General features: G+C 44.7%; 2 protein-coding genes across 2 annotated transcripts; one reads left to right on the top strand and one right to left on the bottom strand.

The window, feature by feature from the left end:
- Positions 1 to 2,522: 2,522 nt before the first annotated feature.
- On the bottom strand, positions 2,523 to 8,520 carry LOC125552546 (ABC transporter C family member 3-like). The gene is made up of 10 exons (XM_048716147.1): positions 6,080 to 8,520; positions 5,917 to 6,003; positions 5,203 to 5,832; positions 4,953 to 5,117; positions 4,571 to 4,865; positions 4,258 to 4,472; positions 3,653 to 3,958; positions 3,483 to 3,546; positions 3,107 to 3,346; positions 2,523 to 2,990 (listed from the first exon to the last, which is right to left on the bottom strand). Exons 1-10 carry the CDS (start codon positions 8,438 to 8,440, stop codon positions 2,887 to 2,889), a joined length of 4,467 nt encoding a protein of 1,488 aa, XP_048572104.1. The 5' UTR covers positions 8,441 to 8,520; the 3' UTR covers positions 2,523 to 2,886.
- Positions 8,521 to 17,212: 8,692 nt separating this feature from the next.
- On the top strand, positions 17,213 to 24,948 carry LOC125552545 (alpha-L-fucosidase 2-like). The gene is made up of 10 exons (XM_048716146.1): positions 17,213 to 17,557; positions 18,193 to 18,338; positions 18,418 to 19,349; positions 20,526 to 20,658; positions 21,561 to 21,719; positions 22,256 to 22,480; positions 22,671 to 22,772; positions 22,860 to 22,995; positions 23,901 to 24,096; positions 24,365 to 24,948. The coding sequence occupies exons 1-10, from the start codon at positions 17,329 to 17,331 to the stop codon at positions 24,669 to 24,671; spliced, it is 2,565 nt and encodes an 854-aa protein (XP_048572103.1). The 5' UTR covers positions 17,213 to 17,328; the 3' UTR covers positions 24,672 to 24,948.
- The last annotated feature ends 1,183 nt before the right edge of the window (positions 24,949 to 26,131 follow it).

Here is a 26,131-nt window from a genome sequence, read left to right as displayed (position 1 = left end):
TTGTTGGGATATCACAATATATATATATATATATATCTTATTTAATTAATGCATCTATATACTTGGTAAAGGGTGGAAGGCTCGGCCTTATGCCTGGTGTTTTGTTCCACTCTTGCCGCCCTAGTTTCCATCATATCGGTGTTATGTTCCCGGATTTTGCGTTCCTTATGCGGTTGGGTTATAATGGGAACCCCTTGACAGTTCGATTTGAATAAAACTCCTCCAGCAAGGCCCAACCTTGGTTTTACCTTTTGCCACCTAGCCTTTTTCTCTTGGGAGTCGCGCATCCCGAGGGTCATCTTTATTTTAAACCCCCCCCCGGGCCAGTGCTTGTCTAAGTGTTGGTCCAAACTAGAGCCCCTTGCAGCGCCACCTCGGGAAAACTCGAGGGCTGGTTTTAGTTGTACGGATTGCTTATCCGGTGTTGCCCTGAGAACGAGATATGTGCAGCTCCTATCGGGATGTCGGCGCATCGGGTGGTCTTGCTGGACTTGTTTTACCATTGTCGAGGATGTCTTGAAGAACCGGGATACCGAGTCTGATCGGAATGTCTTGGGAGGAAGTCTATTCCTTCGTTGACCGTGAGAGCTTGTCATGGGCTAAGTTGGGACACCCCTGCAGGGATTTGAACTTTCGAAAGCCGTGCCCGCGGTTATGGGCAGATGGAAATTTGTTAATGTCCGGTTGTAGAAAACCTGAAGTTGACCTTAATTAAAATGCATCAACCGCGTGTGTAACCGTGATGGTCTCTTTCCGGCGGAGCCCGGGAAGTGAACATGGTGTTGGAGTTATGCTTCACGTAGGTTGTTTTAGGATCACTTCTTGATCATAGTTTCTCGATCGTGCTTTGCCTTCTCTTCTCGCTCTCTTTTGCGTATGTTAGCCACCATATATGCTAGTCGCTTGCTGCAGCTTCACCTCATACATTTTACCCTACCTATAAGCTTAAATAGTCTTGATCGCGAGGGTGCGAGATTGCTGAGTCCCCGTGACTCACAGATACTTCCAAAACCAGCTTGCAGGTGCCGATGAGTCCGTGCAGATGACGCAACCAAGCTCAAGGAGGAGCCCGATGAAGATCTTGTCCTTTATGTTGTTCCGTTTCCAGTTGATCAGTAGTGGAGCCCAGTTGGGGTCGATCGGGGACCTTGTCGCATTTGGGGTTTTTCTTTTATTTTGGCTCCGTAGTCGGGCCCTGATTGTATTTGGATGATGTAATGCTTTATTCATGTATTTGTGTGAAGTGACGATTGTAAGCCAACTATGTATCTCTTTCCCTTATGTATTACATGGGTTGTGTGAAGATTACCTCACTTGCGACATTGCTTTCAATGCGATTATGCCTCTAAGTCGTGCTTCGACACGTGGGAGATATAGCCGCATCGAGGGCGTTACAAGAGGGTGGGGCCAGCCTAAGTGGAACACAGCCTGTGCAGCGCCCAAGAGCTAGGCGCTGCACAGTACAAGTGTGGCGCCTAAGCCTGAGGCGCTGCAGTGCTGTCTGTGGGGCCGCAACTGGACCAGGGCTGCCACGCTGGCAGGAGGTGTGACGCCCAAGAGACAGGCGCTGCATAGTAGTGTGTGGCGCCCGACGCCACACGAAAGGGTCACCAGAGTGAAAAAATTTCGGAACAAGGTCAGTTTGTGATTTGATTTGGCCCTCAGGTCAAATATGTGATTTCTGCCGACATGAGGGCGCTCTCGCGCACACATATCAGCTTCTTTCTGTTGTACAAAAATTTGTAAAGCTTTATCATACAACATTCTAAATAGACGGACGCAGAAACACACACCATCATGAATCTAGTGAGTTGCAATGCCTGGAAGAACTTTTCATCAATGAAGTTGTTAAACTTTTACCTATTGATAAAGCTTCTGGACCTGATTAATTTAATGCCACATTTATTAAAGCTTGTGCGGATATAATTGCTCAATATTTTTACGAGCTCATTCAAGGGTATTATCATGTAAGAGTTCATCTTCAAAGTATGAACTCCTTTTCCCTCTCTCTAATCCCCAAAAAAGAATGCTTGGCCATGGCGACGGAGGTTGAAGACGAAATGACCTAGATGCGATGGAAGAGGTTAGCTTTATACTCCCTCCGTTCTCAAATACTCCCTCCGTAAAATTAATATAAGAGCATTTAGAATATTAAAGTAGTGATCTAAACATTCTTATATTAGTTTACAGAGGGAGTATTTGTCTTTCTAGACATTTTAAATGGTTATAACATATGGATGTATGTAGACATATTTTAGAGTGTAGATTCACTCATTTTGCTTTGTATGTAGTCATTTATTGAAATCTCTAGAAAGACAAATATTTAGGAGTGGAGAGAGTATACACCATGTGAAAAAGGTGAGGCTTAAGCGTACTCCCACCGGTCCTTTTTAGTTCGCATATAAGATTTGTCTGAAGTCAAGCCTCGTAAAATTTGACCAACTTTATAAAAAAAAACATCAACATTCATAACATGAAATCAATACCAGCAGATGCGTCATGACTTAAAGTTTCATACTGTATAACTTTAACATGATAGATGTTGATATTTTTTCATATAAATATGGTCAAACTTTGCGAAGTTTGACTTCAGACAATTTTTATATACAGAGTAAAAAGGACCGGAGGAAGTATGCATTAGCAGGGACGCGCGTGTCTCCAAGGCCGATAGGATTTACACGGGAGTTAGGCCAAGGATTGATCCGCAAGTTAGCTAACAACCTGGATCACATCTCTTCGGCCTAACAGTATTTACAACAACTTACAACAACCATACACTACACGCACACAATCCTACACATATACAATGTTCAACATCAGCGACAGCCAGACTCACTCAAGGAGCCTCAATGGCGTGGAAGAACGGCTGGAGGATCCACTCGTTCGCTACGTGTGCGTCGCTCTCATCGTGTACTCTGCTACAAGCTTCGAGAACAGAGACGACTTGTCCTCCAGCAGCTTGGCCGGCGTGTCACGCTCCACGGCCACACCTGCAAAGATTAGCACGGTTTTTGTCAGACCAACAAGAACAGATATGCCAAACACATGGGATTAGAAGAATTAACAAGGCGCGATTATGATTTGTTTCAATGGGCTGATGGCTGACCGTCGTCGAGGAGCAAGACCATGTCGCTGTCAAGGACCGAGGTGATCCGATGCGCGATCGTGATGACCGTCGCCTCCGAGAAATTCTCACGCAGCGTTCTCTGAATCATGTTGTCTGTCGCGGTATCCACTGAAGCAGTGGCTTCGTCCAGAACCAGTATCTTGGTTCGTTTCAGAATCACCCTGCCAAGACACACAAGCTGGCGCTGCCCCACGCTCCAGTTCTCTCCATTCTCTATCACTGCAAGGCAATATAGCATGATTTTTCAGTTTACAGAAGAAGCAGTAGCACGTGATATAGTTTTCGAATCTTGGAAGAAAATTAAGTTTCAGACTTTCAACTGCATGACTGAAAATGAACATATCACACATCAGACCTGGTGAGTCGAGCTTCAGCTCCTTCTTCCTGACCTCGTCTCCCAGCTGACAGTTATCCAAGGCCTGAAATGGAGCAAAAGATTCAGACTACAACTTCACAACAAGTTCTTGATTAGTGTGGAAGTATTTGAGGACTGGCAAGAAATGAAGCATGTGAAAGCGAAAGTACCTCCCAGATCTGATCGTCGTTGTATTCGTTAAGAGGGTCAAGGTTGCTCCTCACAGTTCCCTCAAACATCGTTGGATCTTGCGGAATGATGCTAAGTCTAGATCTCAGATCATGCAGCCCGATGGTGCAGATGTCAACACCATCTACCAGTATCTGACCCACAGTAGGCTCGACAATACGGAATAGGACCTGTATGAGTGTTGATTTACCACTGCCCGTTCTTCCAACAATACCGGTCTTCATGCCTCCAGGGAAAGTGACTGAAAGGCCCTTCAGAACAAATGGTAGTTGTGGGGCATACCTCACCTGCAGAAAGTTGAGAAGTTAAAGGATCTGCACTATCTACTCCCTCCGTCCCATAATATAAGAGTTTAATACTAGTGTAGTGTCAAAAGTCAAAACGCTCTTATATTATGGGACGAAGGGAGTAGCATAAATTGTTCATTTCTCATTTGGCAAAACACTGAATCTGCAATTCGTTTCCCATCAGACTGGATTTCTAACAGTTCACTCACAATGGCAAAAATATGAAATTTCTGTGCAACAACACGGTAAAAGAAAAGGAGAACATAATTAAACAAGAGGAAAAAGAAAAGGGTATTTACATGGAGATTACGAAGCTGAATTTCTCCCTCTGATGGCCAGTTATGGGGCAACTTATCTCCTGACGTTGAAAGTGGAGGCTCTTCAGGAATGCTTATGTATTGCAGAATTCTTTCTACTGATACGATCTTGTTCTCCAAATTGCACATGCTCCGGACAACCCATGCTTGCAACATGTTCAAGTTAAGCCCATAGGTGACCGCGAGACCAGCAATACCTGAAAGCAGAACATAGATTTAGTTGCAAGCCCATATCAAGTCACATCTAATCTGCTACCATTACTCGAATATTTTTCCAAACTAGTAACATCCTAACCTGGGTCAATGATACCAGTTGGTAGACTGATCAGAAATATCAAAGCGAATGCAAATGTAAAGGACGACAGCGTATCCAAGCGGAAACAAAGCCACTCCATTGCTGCAGCATTGTAGAATTTCGGTCGAGAGTCGGCATCTATTAGATGGCTATTAGTTAATACAAACTGATTTTCTTTGCCAAAACTTCTGATGGTTGTTGATCCACTAATTGATTCTGAAAAATGTTGTATGATAGGAGCTTTGCAAACCCCTACCAGCCTTTGCAGCTCTCTGGCAGTCTCAATGTAATAGCGCTGCAAAAAATTTATATATGTATAAATAAGGTGCTGATCTTGCAGTTAAAACAACATGAAGAATAAATATTAAATAGATTAAATTACCTGGTAGCACAAGAAGATAATGATTACAGGAACGAAAACAACGAACACCTGCCATGCTACCTGAGACATCACCACAATAATTCCAGCTAGTTGTATGATGGAGAACGCAACATAACCCATCTGGTTAGCAATGTATGTATCCACTTCACTTTGATCAGTTGAAGCCTAAGCAGTTCAATCTTGAGTGAGCAATATTCGAAGTAAACAAATCAAACTTCCCAGGAAATTTGAGGAGATGCAAATGACTTACTCTATTCAAGATGCGCCCACTTGGAGTGGAATCGAAGAAAGACATAGGAGCTCTGAATATGGCCATGTGCATCTTGTTGAACAACAGAGTTGCTGTTTTGTATGCAGCTGTGACAACAAACAATGCCCTTACGAGGATGCACAGGGAACTTGCAACAGCCAATGCCACAAAAACGTAGATCAGTGTCGACGTGCTCACCGGAGGCTCGGCGTCTTCTGATACAGGAGAAGCCCAAGCCATCCAGTAATTGCTAGCAATCTGAAGTACTTGGAAAAGTAGCTGTGCTATCAACACGAATGGTACCAGAGCTCCGCCGTAAGCCAATGTGAGGTACTTCCAGTATACCCAGAACCCCACCCTGCCTTTTTCCCTTTCTTCTTCCTGCACCAGCTGCCCACTTTGAACCTTGTCACCGTCTTCTTTGCCATTTTGTTTATCTTTCTCTTCAGCTGATGACAATGACCTGGATAGGCTTGAAGATAATTTCTCACTGCCTCCATTAGCAACATCAATCACATCCAATGCTGTGAGAGCATGCTGGTGAGCACCAACCAGTTCCATTAGCTCCTCCTCTGAACCAAGTATATCGTTGTATTTGCCTGCTTGTGCTATTCTCCCGCCTTTCATTACCTACATTAAAATTACCTTATAAAGACAGCCGAACAATTTATGGCAATAAAATTTACATGAAACATTTGCCAATGAAATTCTCACCAGAATAAGATCAGCTGCAGGCAGGAACTCAATCTGGTGAGTGACATAAACCACTGTTTTTGAAGCCAAAGCCCCAAGCAAGCATTCCTGCAAATGGAAGAAACCTTAAGAAAGGTGTTCTCAAAACTCCTATTGAACAAAAAAAGAAAAGCATGTATTATACCTTAAAAAGGTGGGATCCTGTATGAGCATCGACTGCGCTGAACGGATCATCGAACAAATAGATGTCGGCATCCTGATACAAAGCTCGGGCTATCTGAATCCTTTGCTTCTGCCCGCCACTAAGATTAATGCCTCGCTCTCCAATGACTGTCTTGTCGCCGAATGGCAAGATCTCCAAATCTTTCTTCAGAGAACACCACTCAAGGACACTGTCATACTTCTCACTGTCCATCTCCTTGCCGAACAGTATGTTGTCCTGAATTTTGCCACTCTGTATCCATGCCGTCTGGCTGACATACGCCATTGTCCCGCAAGTCTTGACCTCCCCTGATAGCTTTGGCACCTCACCAAGAATGCAAGAGAGCAAGCTTGATTTCCCAGAGCCGACCGTCCCACAGACTGCAACATGCATGCCTTGCCGAGCTTGAAAATTCAGGTCCTTCAGCGTTGGCAGCTCAGGTGAGCCGTCCCAGGAGAAGCACCCATTGCTGACCTCAATTGCAACATTGGAGCTACCACTTGGTAGCCTCTCCACAGCATCCGTCGGAAACTCCTCAAGGCATAGGAAAGATGCTATCCTGTCAAGAGACACCTTGGTCTGGATCATCATCGAGATTGTGTCAGGAAGGTTGTATATTGGTTCTTGAAGCACCCGGAACGTGGCCAATGCAGACAGCACCTTCCCTGACTCCAATGGTATCCCTAAGAGCATGCAAGCTCCAAAGGTTGCCACAGCGACGAAGGTCGGGGCACCCCAGAACACGAAGGTGGCCGCGGTCCATGTGTAAAGGTACTTCTTGAGCCAGCTTGTCTCTGTCGTCCTGAGGTCATTGATCTTGGACAAGAACTTCATCTCCCACCCCTGCAGTTTGAGAATCCTCATGTTACGCAGGATCTCAGATGTCACCTTCATCCGCACATCCTTGCAGTCCATCAGCTTCTGCTGGAACTTCTCCTGCATTTTCATCGGAGGCACATTTGCAAGCATGACCGCGATGGTGGCACCGAGCGCTGCAAGCGAGGCTACCCCGAGGGTGGAGTACAAGATGAACAATGCCAGGCCTACTTGGAGAGGTACCAGCCAGGGATCGTGCATGTACCATGAGAAGAGCCCGACTCGGTCGGCATCCACGCTGATGATGTTGATCATCTCCCCGCTCGTGCAGCTCTGTCTCGAGCTGCTGGACAGAGAGAGCCCTTTCTGGTACACGACGGAGACGAGCGCGGACCGAGTACGTATCCCGGCTTGCTGTAGCCGGAAGAACCAGTGCCGTTGTGACAAACACTCAAACACCTTGGCTACGATGAATGTGACAACAAGGAGCTTCCCCTTGCCGGCGTACCTCTCGTCGCCGTTGAGGTACTGCACCAGGGAGTCTATGAGGTATGGGCCAACGTAGGTGGCCAAGTTGTAGATGAGCGCGTAGAGCGCGGTCACCGCGATGTGCCACCACACGGTGCGCACAAGGGCCCTGGTGAGCTTGAACGCGGTGAACTTCGGGCCAGAGCCAGAGCCGTCGCCGGCGAGCGCCTCCAGGTTCGTCTTGAACGAGGGGAGCAGGCCCGCCACGCTGTCGCCGTGATCGAGGTCCGGGACGTCGTCGAGGCCGAGGGTCTTCCTGTGGCCGACTGCGAACAGGGGGCTCATCCAGGAGAAGGTGAGGACGCTGAGGAAGCCGGCGCTCGTGAAGAGGGAAGCATCGACGGTGTCGTCGTCGCTCGCGCCGTTGAGCAGAGGCTCCTCGGAAGCAGAGCCGCCCGTCGTCGTCGCCGCCCTCTTGGCCGAGAACCCGGCGACGAGTAGCGCCACGGCCGCGATGACCTCAACGGCGTCGCGCGCCCACGGAAGCGCGGGCACGGGAAGCCCGTAGCAGAGGCTGGTCGCGGCGTGGACGGCGACGGCGAGGACAGAGAGGAGAAGGAAGAGCGCCCACCAGAGCCTGAGCGGCGCGGGGAACCGCTCCTCCCCGCGGCCGCGGTACTCGAGCTGCAGGTACGCCGCGAGCAGCAGCCACGCCACCGCGCGCGCCGCGGCGTCCGTGACCTCGGCCCCGCCGCCGCCGCTGTTGTCGAGGTACCACGAGACGACCGAGTAGGCGGCGAGGAAGAGCTCGGACGCCGCCAGCGCCCACGTGGCGCGCACCGCGACCTGGCCCCACCGGAACCGGATGCCACTGCCTCTCCCCGGGGCCGGGGCGGCCGTGTCCTTGCCGCGGCGGCCGGAGGCGAAGAGGAGCCGGGCCGCGACGGCGAGCGCGAGCAGGAGGTGGGCCCCGGCGCCGACGCCGTGGAGGAGCAGCGGCCGCAGGACCAAGGGGAGGGCGGGCTGCTTCTGGCCCGCCATCGCTGCCGCGATGGGCATGGATGGGTGCAGGCTGATGGCTGAGTGAGTGGCGGGTGCGCGGCGGAAGAGTCGTGACGGCGACGAGGGTTATATAGGATGGCCGGCGGCACGTGCGTGGCGGGTGCGCGGAAGAGTCTTGACGGCGACGAGCCGACGAGGCGGCTGCAGACACCACCCCCCGTGGGCCAACCCACGAAATAATGCTGCACATGCTACGGACGACCTGGTTGAGCCCCTCTGTGACGGCCTGGCGAGGATATACGCGGTGAGCCACCACCACCACAGCAGGCTCTCCTCGTCGGCGGCGTCTCCCGCTCGACGGAAACTGAGCTGTTGGCAATCAGCAGCGGCGGGTCAATCACTTAGTCGTCAGCTGGCGGCGCGGCGATATCTTGGACATTGTCGCCGGTGGCGCGAGCTCTCGGTCTTCGTTCGCCCGAGTTAATTACACAAAACCATCACATGTGAAACATCGTTTATACAAAACTATGAGGTCATATTTTAAAAAAAACGCCGCGCATTCAATAAACTTTTTGCAAAAAGCATAAATGGAGCCGGATTACCGGAAGCCGACTTGACAAAACATTCATATAAACCCCCTTAGATCTAAAAAAATAAAAGCAAACAACCCCTCCCCCTACAACAGCTCCTTCCTCGCGCCCAACAACGGGTGGGCACATCGGCCGACGAGGACCAGCAGCCGGCCATCTCCGCAACCACCCTAGCAACTACGCCCACCACTTGTTGCTCCCGTTCACGTCCACGCCCAGTCAGCTCCCAACAATCCGGTCTCACTTGTAAGAAAGTGATTAAACGACTTAAATTACTTGATCAGTGTTTTTTGCAAAAAAATTTACTAAATGTGCGGGTTTTTTTGCAAAAAATTAGTGACCTTGTGGTTTTCTGCAAACGATGCCTTAAATGTGGTGATTTTGTGCAATTAACTCTCGTCCGCCGTGTCGCCGAATTGTACCATCGAGATGGCATGGTGAATTCCGCGCTAGCCATTGTGCTCTGTTAACCAAAATAATAATAATAAATCACAGCAGTTGTCGTGCAGGTTGTCTGAAAGAAGAGCAGTTTAGGCCCATTTGATAGCTCTGCATTTTTTAAGTATTTTGAGAATACTATAGTTTCTTTAAATACTATGGTTTTAATTACTTTAAGCGTTTGGTCTAAGAAACTATGGTATTTATACCACAGTATTTCTCAAAATGCAGTATTTTCTCTGTCAAATAAAAAGAACGTTGAACCTCTTTTTTCAAAACAGAGCAGGGGAAGAAAACGAGCCTGTTGCTTCGTCCTCGACTCCTCATTCACTCCCAAGCCGCCGACGCTCTCTCGTTGCTGAAAATCATCTCCGTCGGTTACCATGGACAACAAAGAGACGCCCATGAAAAAAACAACGACTATGCTCGGCTATTATCTGCTGCCTTCTCTTCTTAAGGAGGCCCGTGGCATGAAGCCAGCAGACCTTGCTTGCAGAGGAAGACTCCTGTCGCCTGATCAAGATTGCAATCACCGCCGCTCTTACTTCTCTTTGTGCGACTGCTACAGTGCCGGCCAGCCGACAGCAAGTCGAGTCACCTTGCTGTAACTGAGAGCAAGGAGTTGGTGACTAGTGTAGTGTACGGTGTTCCTCATTTTTGTAAGCTGCAGGCCTAATTTTGGGCGTCGTCGTTGATAGTTTGACAGTGGACTTTGTGCATGTGGGTGGCCTTTTTGCATGGCCGTTGGGTCTGCAACTGCTGGGAGCTAAGGAGAAAACGCTAGCTAGCTATTACATACGTTGGTATATACCAACGTATTTCCAATACAAGGAGTACAACACTAGCCAAACAACTCAAAGTATTTCCAATACTTCAAAATACTGTAGTATATCAAAACTGTGGTATCTTCTACCTACATACTCCCTTCGTCTCAAAATAAATGACTCGACTTTGTACTAACTTTATACTTTTGGGACGGAGGAAGTACTAAACTCTGATCCTCTATTTGAAAGTTTAAAGTCGTGCTTTTGTCTCAAATATTTTTTGATTTGTTGCAGCTAGGGAAATCAAGAAGAGCAGTTCAGTCTGACCGTGCATTTTGTCCAAATACAAGAAGAGCAGTTCAGGCTTTTGTCTGAAAGAAGAGCTGCTCAAGGTGAAGGCGGCGAGCAGGGTTGTCAAGATGCCAAGGAATGGTGATGTGTCGTACACATATGCTAAAATCAGTCTACAGGGTTGTTTAGTTCTAGCAATACTAGCAAAAAAGTCCGTGCGTTGTATTGGGAGAAATAAAAAAACAAAAAACAAAAGACGTGAAATGTAAAAAAAACATGACGTGGCCTCCTGCGCACCTGGGTCGGCCCATCTTGCCCTCCTCTTCAGCAAGGTTCCCTGGGAGCATCTAGTTAACGACCGCTCCTTCGGGAGCCTCGCAACGATCAGCGCCACTTGGCGCGCTCTCAGCCATTCGCCACGTGTCGCGCTCTGGACGTTCCCTTCGGATTTTATTATTTTTATTTTTCCACACGCGTTTTCGGCTTTTTAAACGATTTTTTTTGGTTCTTTTCGACGCTTTGGTTTTTTCCCGATCTTTCTTAGCTTTTCGATTCAAAAAGAATTTTTGATTTTTTTTCATGAAAAAACACGTTTTCTTTTTTTTCTTTCGTGAAAGTCACGGGTTTTTTTTCCGCGAAAGGCACGGTTGTACTTTAGCGAGAGTCACGGCCGTGCCTCTCGGAAACGAAAAAAACGCATTTTCTGTTTTTTTTTCTTTCGCGAGAATTACGGTTTTGCTTTCGCGAGAGACACGGTTGTGCTTTCGCGAGAGTCACGGTCGTGCCTCTCGGAAAGGGAAAAACAAAACGCGTTTTCTGAAGGAAATATGCCCTAGAGGCAATAATAAAGTTATTATTTATTTCCTTATATCATGATAAATGTTTATTATTCATGCTAGAATTGTATTAACCGGAAACATAATACATGTGTGAATACATAGATAAACAGAGTGTCACTAGTATGCCTCTACTAGACTAGCTTGTTAATCAAAGATGGTTATGTTTTCTAACCATGGACAAAGAGTTGTCATTTGATTAACAGGATCACATCATTAGTTGAATGATCTAATTGACATGACCCATTCCATTAGCTTAGCACCCGATCGTTTAGTATGTTGCTATTGCTTTCTTCATGACTTATACATGTTTCTATTACTATGAGATTATGCAACTCCCGTTTGCCGGAGGAACACTTTATGTGCTACCAAACGTCACAACGTAACTGGGTGATTATAAAGGAGCTCTACAGGTGTCTCCAAAGGTACATGTTGGGTTGGCGTATTTCGAGATTAGGATTTGTCACTCCGATTGTCGGAGAGGTATCTCTGGGCCCTCTCGGTAATGCACATCATTAAAACCTTGCAAGCATTGCAACTAATGAGTTAGTTGCGGGATGATGTATTACAGAACGAGTAAAGAGACTTGCCGGTAACGAGATTGAACTAGGTATGGGATACCGACGATCGAATCTCGGGCAAGTAACATACCGATGACAAAGGGAACAACGTATGTTGTTATGCGGTCTGACCGATAAAAGATCTTCGTAGAATATGTAGGAGCCAATATGAGCATCCAGGTTCCGCTATTGGTTATTGACCGGAGACGTGTCTCAGTCATGTCTACATTGTTCTCGAATCCGTAGGGTCCGCACGCTTAAGATTAGGATGACAGTTATATTATGAGTTTATGCATTTTGATGTACCGAAGGTTGTTCGGAGTCCCGGATGTGATCACGGACATGACGAGGAGTCTCGAAATGGTCGAGACATAAAGATTGATATATTGGAAGCCTATGTTTGGATATCGGAAGTGTTCCGGGTGAAATCGGGATTTTACCGGAGTACCGGGAGGTTACCGGAACCCCCGGGAGGTATATGGGCCTTAGTGGGCCTTAGTGGAAGAGAGGAGAGGTGACCAGAGATGGGCCGCGCGCCCCTCCCCCCCTTGGTCCGAATTGGACAAGGAGAGGGGGCCGGCCCCCCTTCCTCCTCTCTCTCCTCTTCCCCCCCCCCCTCCACGAATCCTATTCCAACTAGGAAAGGGGGGGGAGTCCTACTCCCTCCTCCTGGCGCGCCTCTCCTGGCCGGCCGGCCCCCCTCCCTTGAACCTTTATATACGGAGGCAGGGGCACCCCCTAGAGACACAAGTTGATCCACGTGATCATATTCTTACCCGTGTGCGGTGCCCCCTTCCACCATAGTCCTTGATAATATTGTAGCGGTGCTTAGGCGAAGCCCTGCGACGGTAGTACATCAAGATCGTCACCACGCCGTCGTGCTGACAGAACTCTTCCCCGACACTTTGCTGGATCGGAGTCCGGGGATCGTCATCGAGCTGAACGTGTGCTAGAACTCGGAGGTGCCGTAGTTTCGGTGCTTGATCGGTCGGGCCGTGGAGACGTACGACTACATCAACCAAACGCTTTCGTTGTCGATCTACAAGGGTACGTAGATCATACTCTCCCCTCTTGTTGCTATGCATCACCATGATCTTGCGTGTGCGTAGGAATTTTTTTGAAATTACTACGAAACCCAACATTTTCTGTTTTTTTTCGTTCGTGAGAGTCACGGTTTTGCTTCCGCGAGAGGCACGGTTGTGCTTACGCGAAAGCCACGGCCATGCCTCTCGGAAAGGAAAAAAAATACGCGTTTTCTGTTTTTTTTCTTTCGCGAGAGTCATGGTTTTGCTTTCGTGAGAGGCACGGTTGTGCTTTCGCGAGAGTCACGGTCGTGCCTCTCGGAAACGAAAAAAACGCGTTTTCTATTTTTTCCTTACATGAGAGTCACGGTTTTGCTTTCACGAGAGGCACGGTTGTGATTTTGCGAGAGGTACGGGCGTGCCTCTTTAGGAAAGGGAAAAAAAGCCGTGCTTCTGATTCGGTTTTTTCGCCCGGTTTTTTTTCATAAAAAAGAGTTTATCAAAACCTATCAACATGGGATCTAGTTTTGAATATCTCGACGCGAGGAATCCAATAATGAAAACGGTTCAAGATTTGGACGCACAGTTTAAGAGATAAAACATTTTAAATAAACGGATCTACGAAAAAAAGGAAAAACTCCTCGATTGCGACAAGTGGCACGCTACATGTGCGTCACTTGACGCGGCTTGAGAAAGTGGAGTGTTCTTTGCAACGAGTACTCCTTAATTAATGATTTCGATGGTTAAGCGTCTTGGCGCCCACGCTCGTGGGCTGGCCCAAGAATAAGACCAGCGACCAGCTGGTTTCCCTGTTCACTCGATCGCGCTAACAGGTCAATTATTGACTTTCTTTTAGAAAAGAAAAGGAAACAAAATAGGAAAAAAATAAAAAAATCCGGGAATTCAAAAATATCCACAGATTTGAAAGAGAAAGTCACAAACTTTGAAGTAGTTCACAAAAGTTAATCGATTAAGAAAAAGTTAATAGAATTTGAAAAGACCATAAAATTTGAAAAAACTTCGTCGAAGTTGAAAAAATAACCATCAAATTTCAAAGTCGTTCATTCTTTTTAAAAAAAATCACTAGAATTGAAAAAAAGTTCATTAATTATGAAAATAGGTTCATCCAATTTGAAAAAAAATCATCGAAGTTTGAAATTTTTATGCATTTAGGAAAAGAAAAGAGGAACAGGAAAGCAAAAAACAAAAAAAAATGTAGAAAACATAGGAGGGGCATTTCCTGTACGTAGAAAACGAAGAAAGGTATGTATCGGGCCTAGTGGTTATTGCAGTTCCCTCGCAACGAGGAGGTCCCGACTTCGAACCCTGTCGCTTGCACTCACGCATCCTTTTAGAAGTTTAAACCGGAAAAAAACGTAAATAGACCCATCCAAAAGTTGGGGTGTGTGTGCCGATTTGCAGAATGACCTGCAACCGGCCGTTTGATTTAACCATTTTATAAATGTTAAATAAATCTGAATCTTTTTTATGTCTTTTTAGAAGTTTAAACAGGAAAAAAAAACATAAATAGGCCCACCCAAAAGTTGGGGTGTGTGTGCCGATTTGCAAAAGCATCTTTTTAGAAGTTTAAACCGGAAAAAAACGTAAATAGACCCATCCAAAAGTTGGGGTGTGTGTGCCGATTTGCAGAATGACCTGCAACCGGCCGTTTGATTTAACCATTTTATAAATGTTAAATAAATCTGAATCTTTTTTATGTCTTTTTAGAAGTTTAAACAGGAAAAAAAAACATAAATAGGCCCACCCAAAAGTTGGGGTGTGTGTGCCGATTTGCAAAAGCATCTTTTTAGAAGTTTAAACCGGAAAAAAACGTAAATAGACCCATCCAAAAGTTGGGGTGTGTGTGCCGATTTGCAGAATGACCTGCAACCGGCCGTTTGATTTAACCATTTTATAAATGTTAAATAAATCTGAATCTTTTTTATGTCTTTTTAGAAGTTTAAACAGGAAAAAAAAACATAAATAGGCCCACCCAAAAGTTGGGGTGTGTGTGCCGATTTGCAAAAGCATCTTTTTAGAAGTTTAAACCGGAAAAAAACGTAAATAGACCCATCCAAAAGTTGGGGTGTGTGTGCCGATTTGCAGAATGACCTGCAACCGGCCGTTTGATTTAACCATTTTATAAATGTTAAATAAATCTGAATCTTTTTTATGTCTTTTTAGAAGTTTAAACAGGAAAAAAAACATAAATAGGCCCACTCAAAAGTTGGGGTGTGTGTGCCGGTTTGCAAAATGACCTACAACCGGCGTTTAAGGCGCCATATAGGATTTGCTTATCTGGCTTGTAAAGGTAGGAAAAATTTCTGATGTACCGAGCCATCTGCTATCAGCGCACCCGTTTGATTTAACCATTTTATAAATGTCAAATAAATCTGAATCTTTTTTATGCCTTTTTAGAAGTTTAAACAGGAAAAAAGATGTAAATAGGCCCACCCAAAAGTTGGGGTGTGTGTTCCGGTTTGCAGAATGACCTGCAACCGGCGTTTAAGGCGCCATATAGGATTTGCTCATCTGGCTCGCGAAGGTAGGGAAAATTTCTGGTGTACCGGGCCATCTGGTGCTACCAACGCACCCGTTTAATTTAATCATTTTATAAATGTCAAATAAATCTGAATTTTTTTATGCCGTAATAGTAACAAGAATACATGTTATTATAGTTTTTCCAAATCCATCGTCAAAACATAATATGAGAAACAAAAATAACATTTTTTTATGATAAGAAAATGGGACGGTTGACTGCGCCGCCTCAACGCGGACACGGGGACCAAGAAGGCTACTCCGGCCATTACAACACCTTTCCGACTGCCCCGACTATTTAAAGCAGCTAGGGCTCGCCGTCAAACCCAATCTCCTCTCCTCCACACACCGCCACCTATCCTTCTCCCCACTCCTCTTCTCTCATCTGCATGTTGCATTGATGGGCAAGTACGACAGTTGGTAATCGGCGTCGGTGGGTGGATCTACGGGGAGCTCTTGATTGTGGCGCCATCGCCCATGGTTTCCGGCCCGTCGACATCCACCACTTTGATGGTCAAGGAGGAGGTGGTGCTCTTTGACGATGACAAGAGCAGTAGCAGTTGCCCCTCCTCGGCTACGCACACAGACGACGAATTCGCGATGCAAAATAGAGTTGTTGTTTGTATTGTCGCTCTGCGACCGCGATCCGGTGTTGCACTAGCCACCGCACAACCGCGACATCAAAATTGGATGCAGCGTTAAGGAGGAGCCACCGCATACGTAACCGCGGTGTCCAAATCAGACCCGCGTCAAGGAGGAGCCAGCCTTTCGCCTCACAGCTAGGCCGGCCACTTCATCCAGCTGGCGTCCCCACACGTCATTTCTAGCACGAGAAGGAGGTGGCGCCATCACCGCCCTAACAACTGTCTGGAAGCCAGGCCGCCCGGTGAAGGAGGAGGAGGTGCCCGACCCGACGATCGCCAACGTGCACATCCACCTCCTCTACTACCTTGGATGTGGCGACAACGCTTCCTCCTTGCACACTATGATAGTAGCTGGAGGCGGCATTTGAGCAGGCATGCCGAGAGCGGCATTTGCTGCGTCCAACATGACGCCGGACTAAGTCCGCGATGGCCGGGACCTCATGTTGCCCTGGGCTGAGGATCGGCCCAGGACCACCGCGCAGACGTTCGCTCACTGTCGGCGCCGGACGAGTGATCAACTCCTCAAAGTGGGGATGAAGGAGTCCAAGCGCGTCCCGTGCCCTCGCCGACAATGGCAATGTCAAGAGCGTGTCCACGGGTCAACTGTCACCGCCAGAAGGACGCTGCCCAGCGGGGCAGATGAAGGCAACCGAACAACTACATCCGAAGACTTTCCGTTGTTGGAAGGACAACGATGTTGACGGAAGGGACGATGGCGAAGGTACCAACGGTTTAGGAGGCCATGCCTAAAAGGTCACCGGTCATACTTCACTTAGTTTAGTTTAGGTTTATTTTAATTTTATTAGGTTTAGTTTACATATCAAAACTTGCTTCTTTTGATTGTAAATATATCAAAACTTTAAAAAACATTGTTCAGTTTACATGAATTTCGTCTGTCTTAAATTACTCATTTGAACTAGTGTGAATATTCAATATCTGTGGTTGGATGGTCAGGTCTCGCTGTCAACCGCGTTGGGGTTATTTTTATCATGGTTGGATGATCGGCTCTCACACTGTTTTAAAGTTATTTTTACTTGATCATGGTTGGATGGTCGGTTCTCTGTCAACCGGATTAGAATTGTCGCCCCTACCCTTACTCCACGACATCACTAAATCCGCGGTACAGCTGCATTTACTCCACGATGATTGATGGCGCACTACACTACAAAGATCCGCGGTCCGCGTCGCCTGTCCCGTGACCGCTTGCTTGCAGCTGCACAACTTGCTCCCCTCAGTCCTCGCTCTGGGCTAGCTGTTTCCCCATGGACGGCGACGACTGCGACGCCGGCGGCGAGTGGATCTGGGTGCGTCGACCGCAGGAAGCGGAAGCTGCGGCTGCGGCGGCGGGGTGGCCGGCGGAGGAGGCGCGGCCTCTGAAGGTGGTGTTTGGGTCCCCAGCCAGGTACTTCACCGACGCGGCGCCGATCGGGAACGGCCGTCTCGGCGCCTTGGTCTGGGGCGGCGTCACCTCCGAGAAGCTCCAGCTCAACCGTAATTAAACAGACCCCCTTCCCCTCTTCTGAAGGCTTAATTACTCTGCTATAATATCCCCAAATTTAGTGAAAATCTTGTCTTGGGGGTTTTTTGGTCGGGAAGCGCTCTCGTTCCAGCTCGGGAATCAAATTCACCCAGAAACACCACAGCAATAACAATGCTCTTAACAGATGATGATCTAGAACCTCGATTTTAAAACTATGACATCTTGAATAGCAACAAAACAAGACAAGATATATAGCACTTTTACTGAAAGTAGTATGATTTGAAGTCTGGAGTGCACTGTCGGAATGTGTGCATGGTGTTGCAGATCCTTCATGCCAGGATTCTTCTTTACACTTTTTAAATGAAAATGATAGTGATCATATTTATTGATCTTGCATGTGTTCTCCGAAAGTACAATCATACCACTTTTCTGAACAGATGACGTGAAAATTAGGAAGCTTCTTTTTCATTATTCTGTTACTGTTTCCCTATAAGTGAATGATATCAGTCTTTTTTGTCTCCTTTCCCCACTCATGTATACCTTTCACTGTTTCACATACACCTTCACTCATATTAGCTTTCTTTAATATTACCTATCTGTTTATTTTTGTAGAGTTTATTGCTTCATATCAAAACTGTTGATGCAGATGATACATTATGGACGGGCGGACCTGGTAATTATACAAACCCCAAAGCACCTACTGTTCTTTCTGAAGTAAGGAGCCTTGTTGATAAGGGACTGTATCCTGAAGCTACAGCTGTTGCTTATGGCCTGTCTGGTGATGAGACGCAGGTACACATTTTGCTTTAGGTTGATGGAAGAGTTGTGCTGCTATATCGACGTTTAAACATTGCTTATGTTTTAAATGTAGAGTTACCAGCCTCTCGGTGATATTGATCTTGCCTTTGGTGAGCATATCAAGTATACAAATTATAAAAGATACCTTGATTTGGAATCTGCAACAGTCAATGTCACATACAGTGTTGGGGAAGTAGTGTACTCAAGGGAACACTTCTCCTCAAATCCACATCAAGTAATTGCGACTAAAATCTCTGCAAACAAACCAGGAGCTGTCTCCTGTACAGTATCTTTAGCAACACCACTAGATCACCGGATTCGTGTAACAGATGCAAATGAAATAATCGTGGAGGGTAGCTGCCCAGGAGAAAGGCCTGCGGGAGATGACAATGCATCTGATCATCCTCCGGGAATGAAATTTTGTGCTATTCTCTACCTGCTGACGAGTGGTGCCAATGGCCAAGTGCAAGTATTAAATGATAAGATGCTGAAACTTGATGGTGCCGACTCAGCGGTTTTGCTCCTTGCAGCTGCAACCTCATTTGAAGGGCCATTTGTCAAGCTTTCTGAATCGACACTTGATCCAGTGACATCAGCATTCACAACATTAAATATGGCCAGGAGCATGTCATATGCACAGCTAAAAGCTTATCACATGGATGATTACCAGAGTCTTTTCCAGCGTGTGTCCTTGCAACTTTCACGAGGCTCTAATGATGTACTTGGAGGTAGCACTTTGGCTCACTTACCTGAGAATATCTCTCAGGATACTGCAGTATCTGATTGCACTGTGCAGATGGTTGACAGTTCAAGGTTAAACGAGCTTAATAATTCAGAGAAGCCTACCGTAGACAGAATTATAAGTTTTAGACATGATGAAGATCCTTCTCTGGTAGAACTTCTGTTTCAGTTTGGGCGCTATCTACTCATTTCTTGTTCGAGGCCTGGAACTCAGGTTTCCAATCTGCAAGGAATATGGAACAACGAGACTAAGGCACCATGGGGGTATGTTTTTACAACATATCTTGTCTTGTTTTGTTGTTTATGTCAGCTATATATCTTGGGGTGTTATTTTTTAGACTATTGAATAAGAAAACGGCTGCAACTGTTCGTCTGGGTCACACTTTGTAGAGCTTGTGTATTCAGAGAACACGTCATTTAAATATCATCCTAATGGGGTCACAAAGGACCAACTCTGTGAAATTGATTGTCCTTGCATGCAGTCTGGTGTTACATGACCATTTTTGCTATGGCAAGCAATAAATTTTAGAAGTTGAAAAGTCTCATAACAATCCTTAGCTGTTCTGCATCAAAATGAGGAAAATATAAGTGGAAAACATGACAAGTGGCCCTTTCTCTTAATATGTTTTAAAACTATCATGTAGAAGTTAATCTAATTTGCACATTTCACAAGTTAAGAGTTAAGACTAGTCTTTTCTTTTGAACTGAAGAGACTGGCCTTTGGCTTCAGTTTTAAGGTTTAAAGCTGTATTCATTTTTCTGTAGATTAATTAAGGATTCTCGTGTACACACATTGTGATCCTATTACTTGCAAAAGTAACACACATTTGGCCTTTTCGATGCTAAGACACCGAAGTAATTGAGGCCAACATTTTGTGTATCCAGTTGATGTTAATACATACAGGCATGCTCACTCCCTTAAACACATTGGATAATCAGTTACCAAATAAGCATATTGATTAACGCTCATATTCCCATTATTTTTATGTTATATTAGGCACATGGATTGACACAGCATGACAAAACACTGAATACATATGAAGAAAGCCACAAAAAATTTAAATTCCCCGCATTAGTTTCTTAAATATAGGTTTTGGGATTCTTTATATAAAGAATGTAACTTTGATTTTTTTATGATGTAAAAAAATGTAACTTGAATTTTCGGGAAGATGATAATTTAGTATATTTTTCCTTAATTTCTGGTGCATTCTGAACAATTGATCTACTAAAGGGGTTATCCATCTTTTATTCAAGTAAATTTTGTTGTGGGTAATATTGATTCTCTTGCCATTTGTAGCAACTTAATGCTGAATTTACTGCAGCAAATACCTTAGTGTTTGTAATGTAAGTTATTTGAGAGTATATTGATGATAGTCCTATTTACACTATTTTCTGGCAGTCCAAGTTTGATAACAATATGTCATTCCTTTCACTTTCCAGTACAGCTCCCCATCCAAATATAAATCTACAAATGAATTACTGGCCATCACTTCCTTGCAACCTTAGTGAATGCCAAGACCCACTATTCGACTTCATTGGATCCCTTTCGGTCAATGGGGCTAAGACGGCAAAAGTAAGTCTACTTTCATAAAAGAGAGTCTCTGGAAACAGTGTGTTCTCTACCCTGTATACTCATGAGTGTTCCAACATAGTTTTCTACTTTGTAGTGAATTGAACTTTTATGAATACTATTTCTTGTGGCCATGGCCTATAGCCTTGGATCCTACTCCTAGCAGCATCACTGAGGTCTGACAACAAAGAAGTAGCAGTGATGCTACTAGAAGCCTGGGACCTGCCAGTTTGCACAAGGGGCAATAGTTAGCTGTGCAGTTTCTTCTTTCTATACGATTTTGATTGCATATGTACATGTCTATAATGCCTACCCCAACTTGTTTGGGACTAAAGGCTTAGAAAAGAAAAGAGAGATGTACATGTCTATAATCTGTCCCTTTGACCCAATAGCAATACAAAGGTCGTTCTGTTGACAGTCACTACTACACGAGGATTGAAAAAGACCAATCTAACAAGGCAATTAGTTATTCAAATATCTGATTTCCACATGATACTGCATGCTACAGTACCACGACAACACTTGCTCCACGACATTATAAGTATATCTAGGTGATAGGGCTTTTCCTCAGTTCATTCTTAGTGTCACTGAGTATCGACTATTGAGTTTTTACTGTTAACGTGACAACGTAAATGTGAATACAAAATTTGAAGTTTGAGAGGCACTTGCCCTTGATCACTCAAGGATAAAGAATTGCAACTTTGTGCATCTTCTTGATGAATCATTTGGACAACTCTATTTAATGGTTTGTGTGTATTAGAATCTAGATGAATTCTACTTCGTGTTTAAACATATTACTAGATTTTATTTTATTCAGTTTACATGTTCCAAATGGATTTATAGCATAGTTTGGAACCTTGTATTTCATGGGAACTTTTTGAGGTAATGATATGTTTTCTTGACAGGTGAATTACGGAGCTAATGGCTGGGTTAGTCACCAAGTCACAGACTTGTGGGCAAAAACATCACCGGATGCTGGTGATCCTTCATGGGCTCTATGGCCAATGGGTGGGCCATGGCTTGCTACACACCTGTGGGAACACTACAGTTTTACAATGGACAGAGTGAGTGATGACATGGGCATGAAATGCAATGCCATGCAGTACTTGTATGCGTTCCTTTCTTGTATCACCTTTAAGCACAGATTGTGATCATACGTCATAGGCAGATATGCGAATTACTGTCGCCGCTTGCTTATATTGGAGCCTAATCTCCCTTTATGTTTATGTGATTACACTATCTTATTTGAAGAATTGGTGGTAAAAGGTAGGCCTAAACCAAATATGAGGGATAAGGCAAGCACTAATAAATTTGGATTAGACAAACTGGTTAACTGTACTAAAAGATAACGATGTTTAGCAGCAATGACTGGCCAATAGTGTTTAACTATCCTGTTGAATCGATTGTTGGTTCATCTACCTTTTTCATGTGTTCTGATTGATGGATAATGTCTTGGAGGATGTTGTGAATATATGGTGAATTCCATACTGATAGCTTTGCCGCAAAGTGCAAGCTCATCTTCTGGAGATTGGAGAGACATAAATGTGATATAGACAAGATCAAGTTACCTCAGATGTGATATTCTGTTCTTTTTTTGCAGGAATTTTTGGAGAGAACAGCGTATCCACTTTTGGAAGGATCTGCCTCCTTTCTGTTGTCCTGGTTGATTGAAGGCCAAGAAGGCTATCTGGAGACCAATCCTTCTACTTCCCCAGAGCATTATTTTATTGCTGCCGATGGCAAGAAAGCATCTGTGAGCTATTCAACAACCATGGACATGTCAATTATTAGAGAAGTATTCTCAGCTGTTCTTCTGTCTGCTGATGTAAGTCTTCATTTTTATTTACTGTTGTTGAAAGAGACAGGCTTCATTGAATATGCAGATACTTTGGTGATACTATGAATGAATCATGCAGATTTAAAACGTTATACTAGAGTTATAGTTAAGTCTTATCATTCTGGCATGTATTTATTTGAATGTTTATGTGATGAAATATTCATACGTGTCTTATCAGATTTTAGGAAAATCCAGCACTGATGTGGTTCAGAGGATAAAAGCGGCACTTCCAAGGCTCCCACCGATAAAAATTGGTAGAGATGGTACAATCATGGAATGGGTCTGTATAAACCTTTTATTTTTTTTATCTCTCAAAATGATTTGCATTGGTCTGTTCAGTTTCATAATACTTGTTTTTTATGCGCAGGCACAAGATTTTAAGGATCCCGAGCCTCAGCACAGGCATGTATCTCATCTGTTTGGTCTTTATCCTGGACATACCATGACACTTGAGCAAACACCTGACCTCTGCAAAGCTGTTGCCAATACTCTTTATAAAAGAGGTAACTTTTTGGCATATCAAAAGGGCAGTATTAGAATTTGATCCTTATTTGAAGTTATCAATCTTTAGTTTGGGTTTGTTTCAAAAGAAGTTGTGAACTCAGAGAACTTATAGTTAGATGATGACCTCCCGAGATTCCTTCCCATGATGGTTACTTGATCTTGCATGAGCTCCTTTTTGCTGGTCTCAGTCTTTTTTAGATTTTGAGGGTTAACTATTGAAGATAAGAGGAATGGACATATAGAACAAAAGAAAAAAGAAAAAGGAGGAATGCCATTCAGTGACATACTGTAACTGCATTCATCAAAAGCAGTATATGTATAAACACAATTGTTTCAGTAGAGCAAAAATACAAACAACCCACAGCAACTTAAAAACTTCTTAAAACAGATGTTAGCTATACACTTATGCACACGAGCATCAGCTTGGGTGCTCAACAATTTTATTTTTTAAAATTTTATTTTTGGAACGGGGGTGCTCAACAATTTCTTTGTAGAAGGATAGCAAGGTTTAATGGGACTGGATCGACCACTGCTGTTCTCATGTAAAATTGAAATAAGCAGTAACCATGTTCCAAGAGGATAATTCAGTGTTGTCTGTGCCAGAATTTTTTAAACTTCTTACAAAGGTTGCTGATCTTATTTCCCCATGGTCATTTTCTTTCAAATGGCAAACAGTCTAGTGGTATTATTAAGTTGATTTTTTTCTTATGCGGTTTGCTTGCATGACCAGCTGTTATATTCATTTTTCCCACCTTTCAGTTTGATCTGAAAAATACTGTTATTTCAACAACTGCATGGCACTGTTAAGAATGTCAAATTTATTGTGTCTAAGGTCAAGGGCTAGCTGTTAGCCATCACTTTCTCTGTCTTTGCTGCTTAGCACTGAATTCTCTCTATTGTGTAGGTGATAAAGGCCCTGGATGGTCTACTTCATGGAAGATGGCCCTGTGGGCTCATCTTCACAACAGTAAGCATGCATACAAAATGATTCTGCAGCTAATCACTTTGATAGATCCAAAGCACGAGCATGAAAAGGAAGGAGGTCTATACAGCAATTTGTTCGCAGCGCATCCACCATTCCAGATTGATGCAAATTTTGGGTAAACCAGATCACCTTCAACCTAATCAACCATGATCCAATATGTTACCATAGTATGATTACCTTGAATTGTGACACATGAAGTTCCAGCTCTATTTGACAAAACCATTCAATTCACCACAGCCAGCTCTGTTTACCATAGTATGATTACCTCGTGGTGACTCTAAGCTGTAAATTGTTAACCACTTAAAAGAGGTCTAATAATAGTGACTGCTACTTAACTGCGACGATCGATTCACAAACATCACAATGATTGTCTTCTCTTGCAGATTCCCAGCTGCATTGTGCGAAATGCTTGTGCAGAGCACCGGGAGTGATCTGTACCTGCTCCCTGCTCTGCCCCGCGACAAGTGGCCCCATGGCAGCGTTAAAGGTTTGAGGGCCCGAGGCGGGTTGACGGTTAACATCTGCTGGAAAGAAGGTACCCTCCATGAAGCTCTTGTATGGTCTGGCAGCAGTGGGAACTCGCTTGCGAGGATCCACTACGGTGATCGCTCTGCCGTGATCAGTGCCTCCCCAGGCCAAGTTTACAGGTTCAACTCGGAGTTGAAGTGCTTGAAGACTTGGCTACTGTGAGAATGTACGTGTGCTGGTTCTGCGAAATCTGAAGGCATTATCTGTTGCAACAAAATTTACTGAATTCTCGGTGAGAACAATAATGGAACTATATCCTAAGGCACAGCCTGCTGTGACAAAATTTACTGAATTCTCGGTGAGAACAATAATGGTGCTATCCTAAGGCACAATCTGGTGTGACAAAATTTACCGAATTCTCAGTGAGAACAATAATGGTACTGAATTCTCAGTGTGAACAATAATGGAGCGATCTCGTTGAACCTTTGCGCCGATTAAACTTCTTTATTATTCCGCTGAAGTTTTCTTGGGTTCTTTTCTTTTAAAATAAATAACGGGTGCATGTTCGTTGCCTGCATGAAGTCCAAAAAGAACCATATGGTGAACTTGCCCGATGTAGTCGCTTTGCACCCCGTGGTTTGAATATACCAACCCAATTATCATTCAAATCTAGCACTCACTCCTCTTCTCTCTATAGTGCCTAGCCTTATTCTTCCTCCAATTGTGCGCTGCCCGTGGAGATTAAAAATTGCAATGAACCAACAGTAAAGGAAAGAGACGGTTACAAACACCCTACTAGAGTTTAAAGACTACAATAGGCGCTCGCCGCTTGATATGAGATTTAGAAATCACTGAAAGAATCGTTGGTTGGAGCGTCACCTAATGCAGAACAGGCTTGCAATTCATCACCACCAGTCTAGAGAGTAGGAGAAACCGAACCATGCAGCATAACAACATGAAAGAAGATGTCGAAACGCCGCACAAGTAGCCAGCCAAATGCTCTCCTTGATAGACACATCAACTACCAAGATCCGAAAAGAGCCAACATATTTGGCGACACAAGTTCTCACAGGCCCTTCGTCGACGCCGGATTAGACATCATTGATGTAGGGAGGGGTCAGAGTGACCTTATTCCAATATGTCATCGGCGCGACCATCGATGCCACCAGGAAAATAAAACCTAAGGAAAAGAAAATCAAAACAAACGAGGCTCCACTCCTCTTGCTACATAGTACGAGGATCTCAGACAGGGGAGAGGAGAGGGATCTATACATGCATGCCTACCAAGCTCATATATAGTGAATTCCGGGTTTTACCCCCTGTTTTGACATTTTTTATACTAATTATCCCATTTAGCGAGATTCCGTCTGTTTTACCCCATCTAGAAAAAGTTTTGCCACAGTTTACCCTGTTTAAAATTTTATGAGCATTTTGACCGGCGGGTCCTAGTTGTCAGGTCCACTTGGCATGCCGCATAGTGGTTTCCTCCTGCCTACTTTTCTCCTTGCCGAACTGGTCCTTGCAGCTTCTCCTGGCCTAACTTGCAGAACTTAAAGGCACTGAAACACACAATCAACTAAGATTAATGCTGCAATATCACACCGTTAGGACATCTCCAACACTGACCTATAAATTTCTCTGGTGTTTGTCCGGTTTTATGTTCGGACGTGGTTCGCAGACAT

This window comes from Triticum urartu, chromosome 4 (genome assembly GCF_003073215.2).
Source record: "Triticum urartu cultivar G1812 chromosome 4, Tu2.1, whole genome shotgun sequence".
NCBI lineage: Eukaryota > Viridiplantae > Streptophyta > Magnoliopsida > Poales > Poaceae > Triticum > Triticum urartu.
Note: the sequence above shows the minus strand (reverse complement) of the source record. Positions and strands in the feature narration are given on the sequence as shown.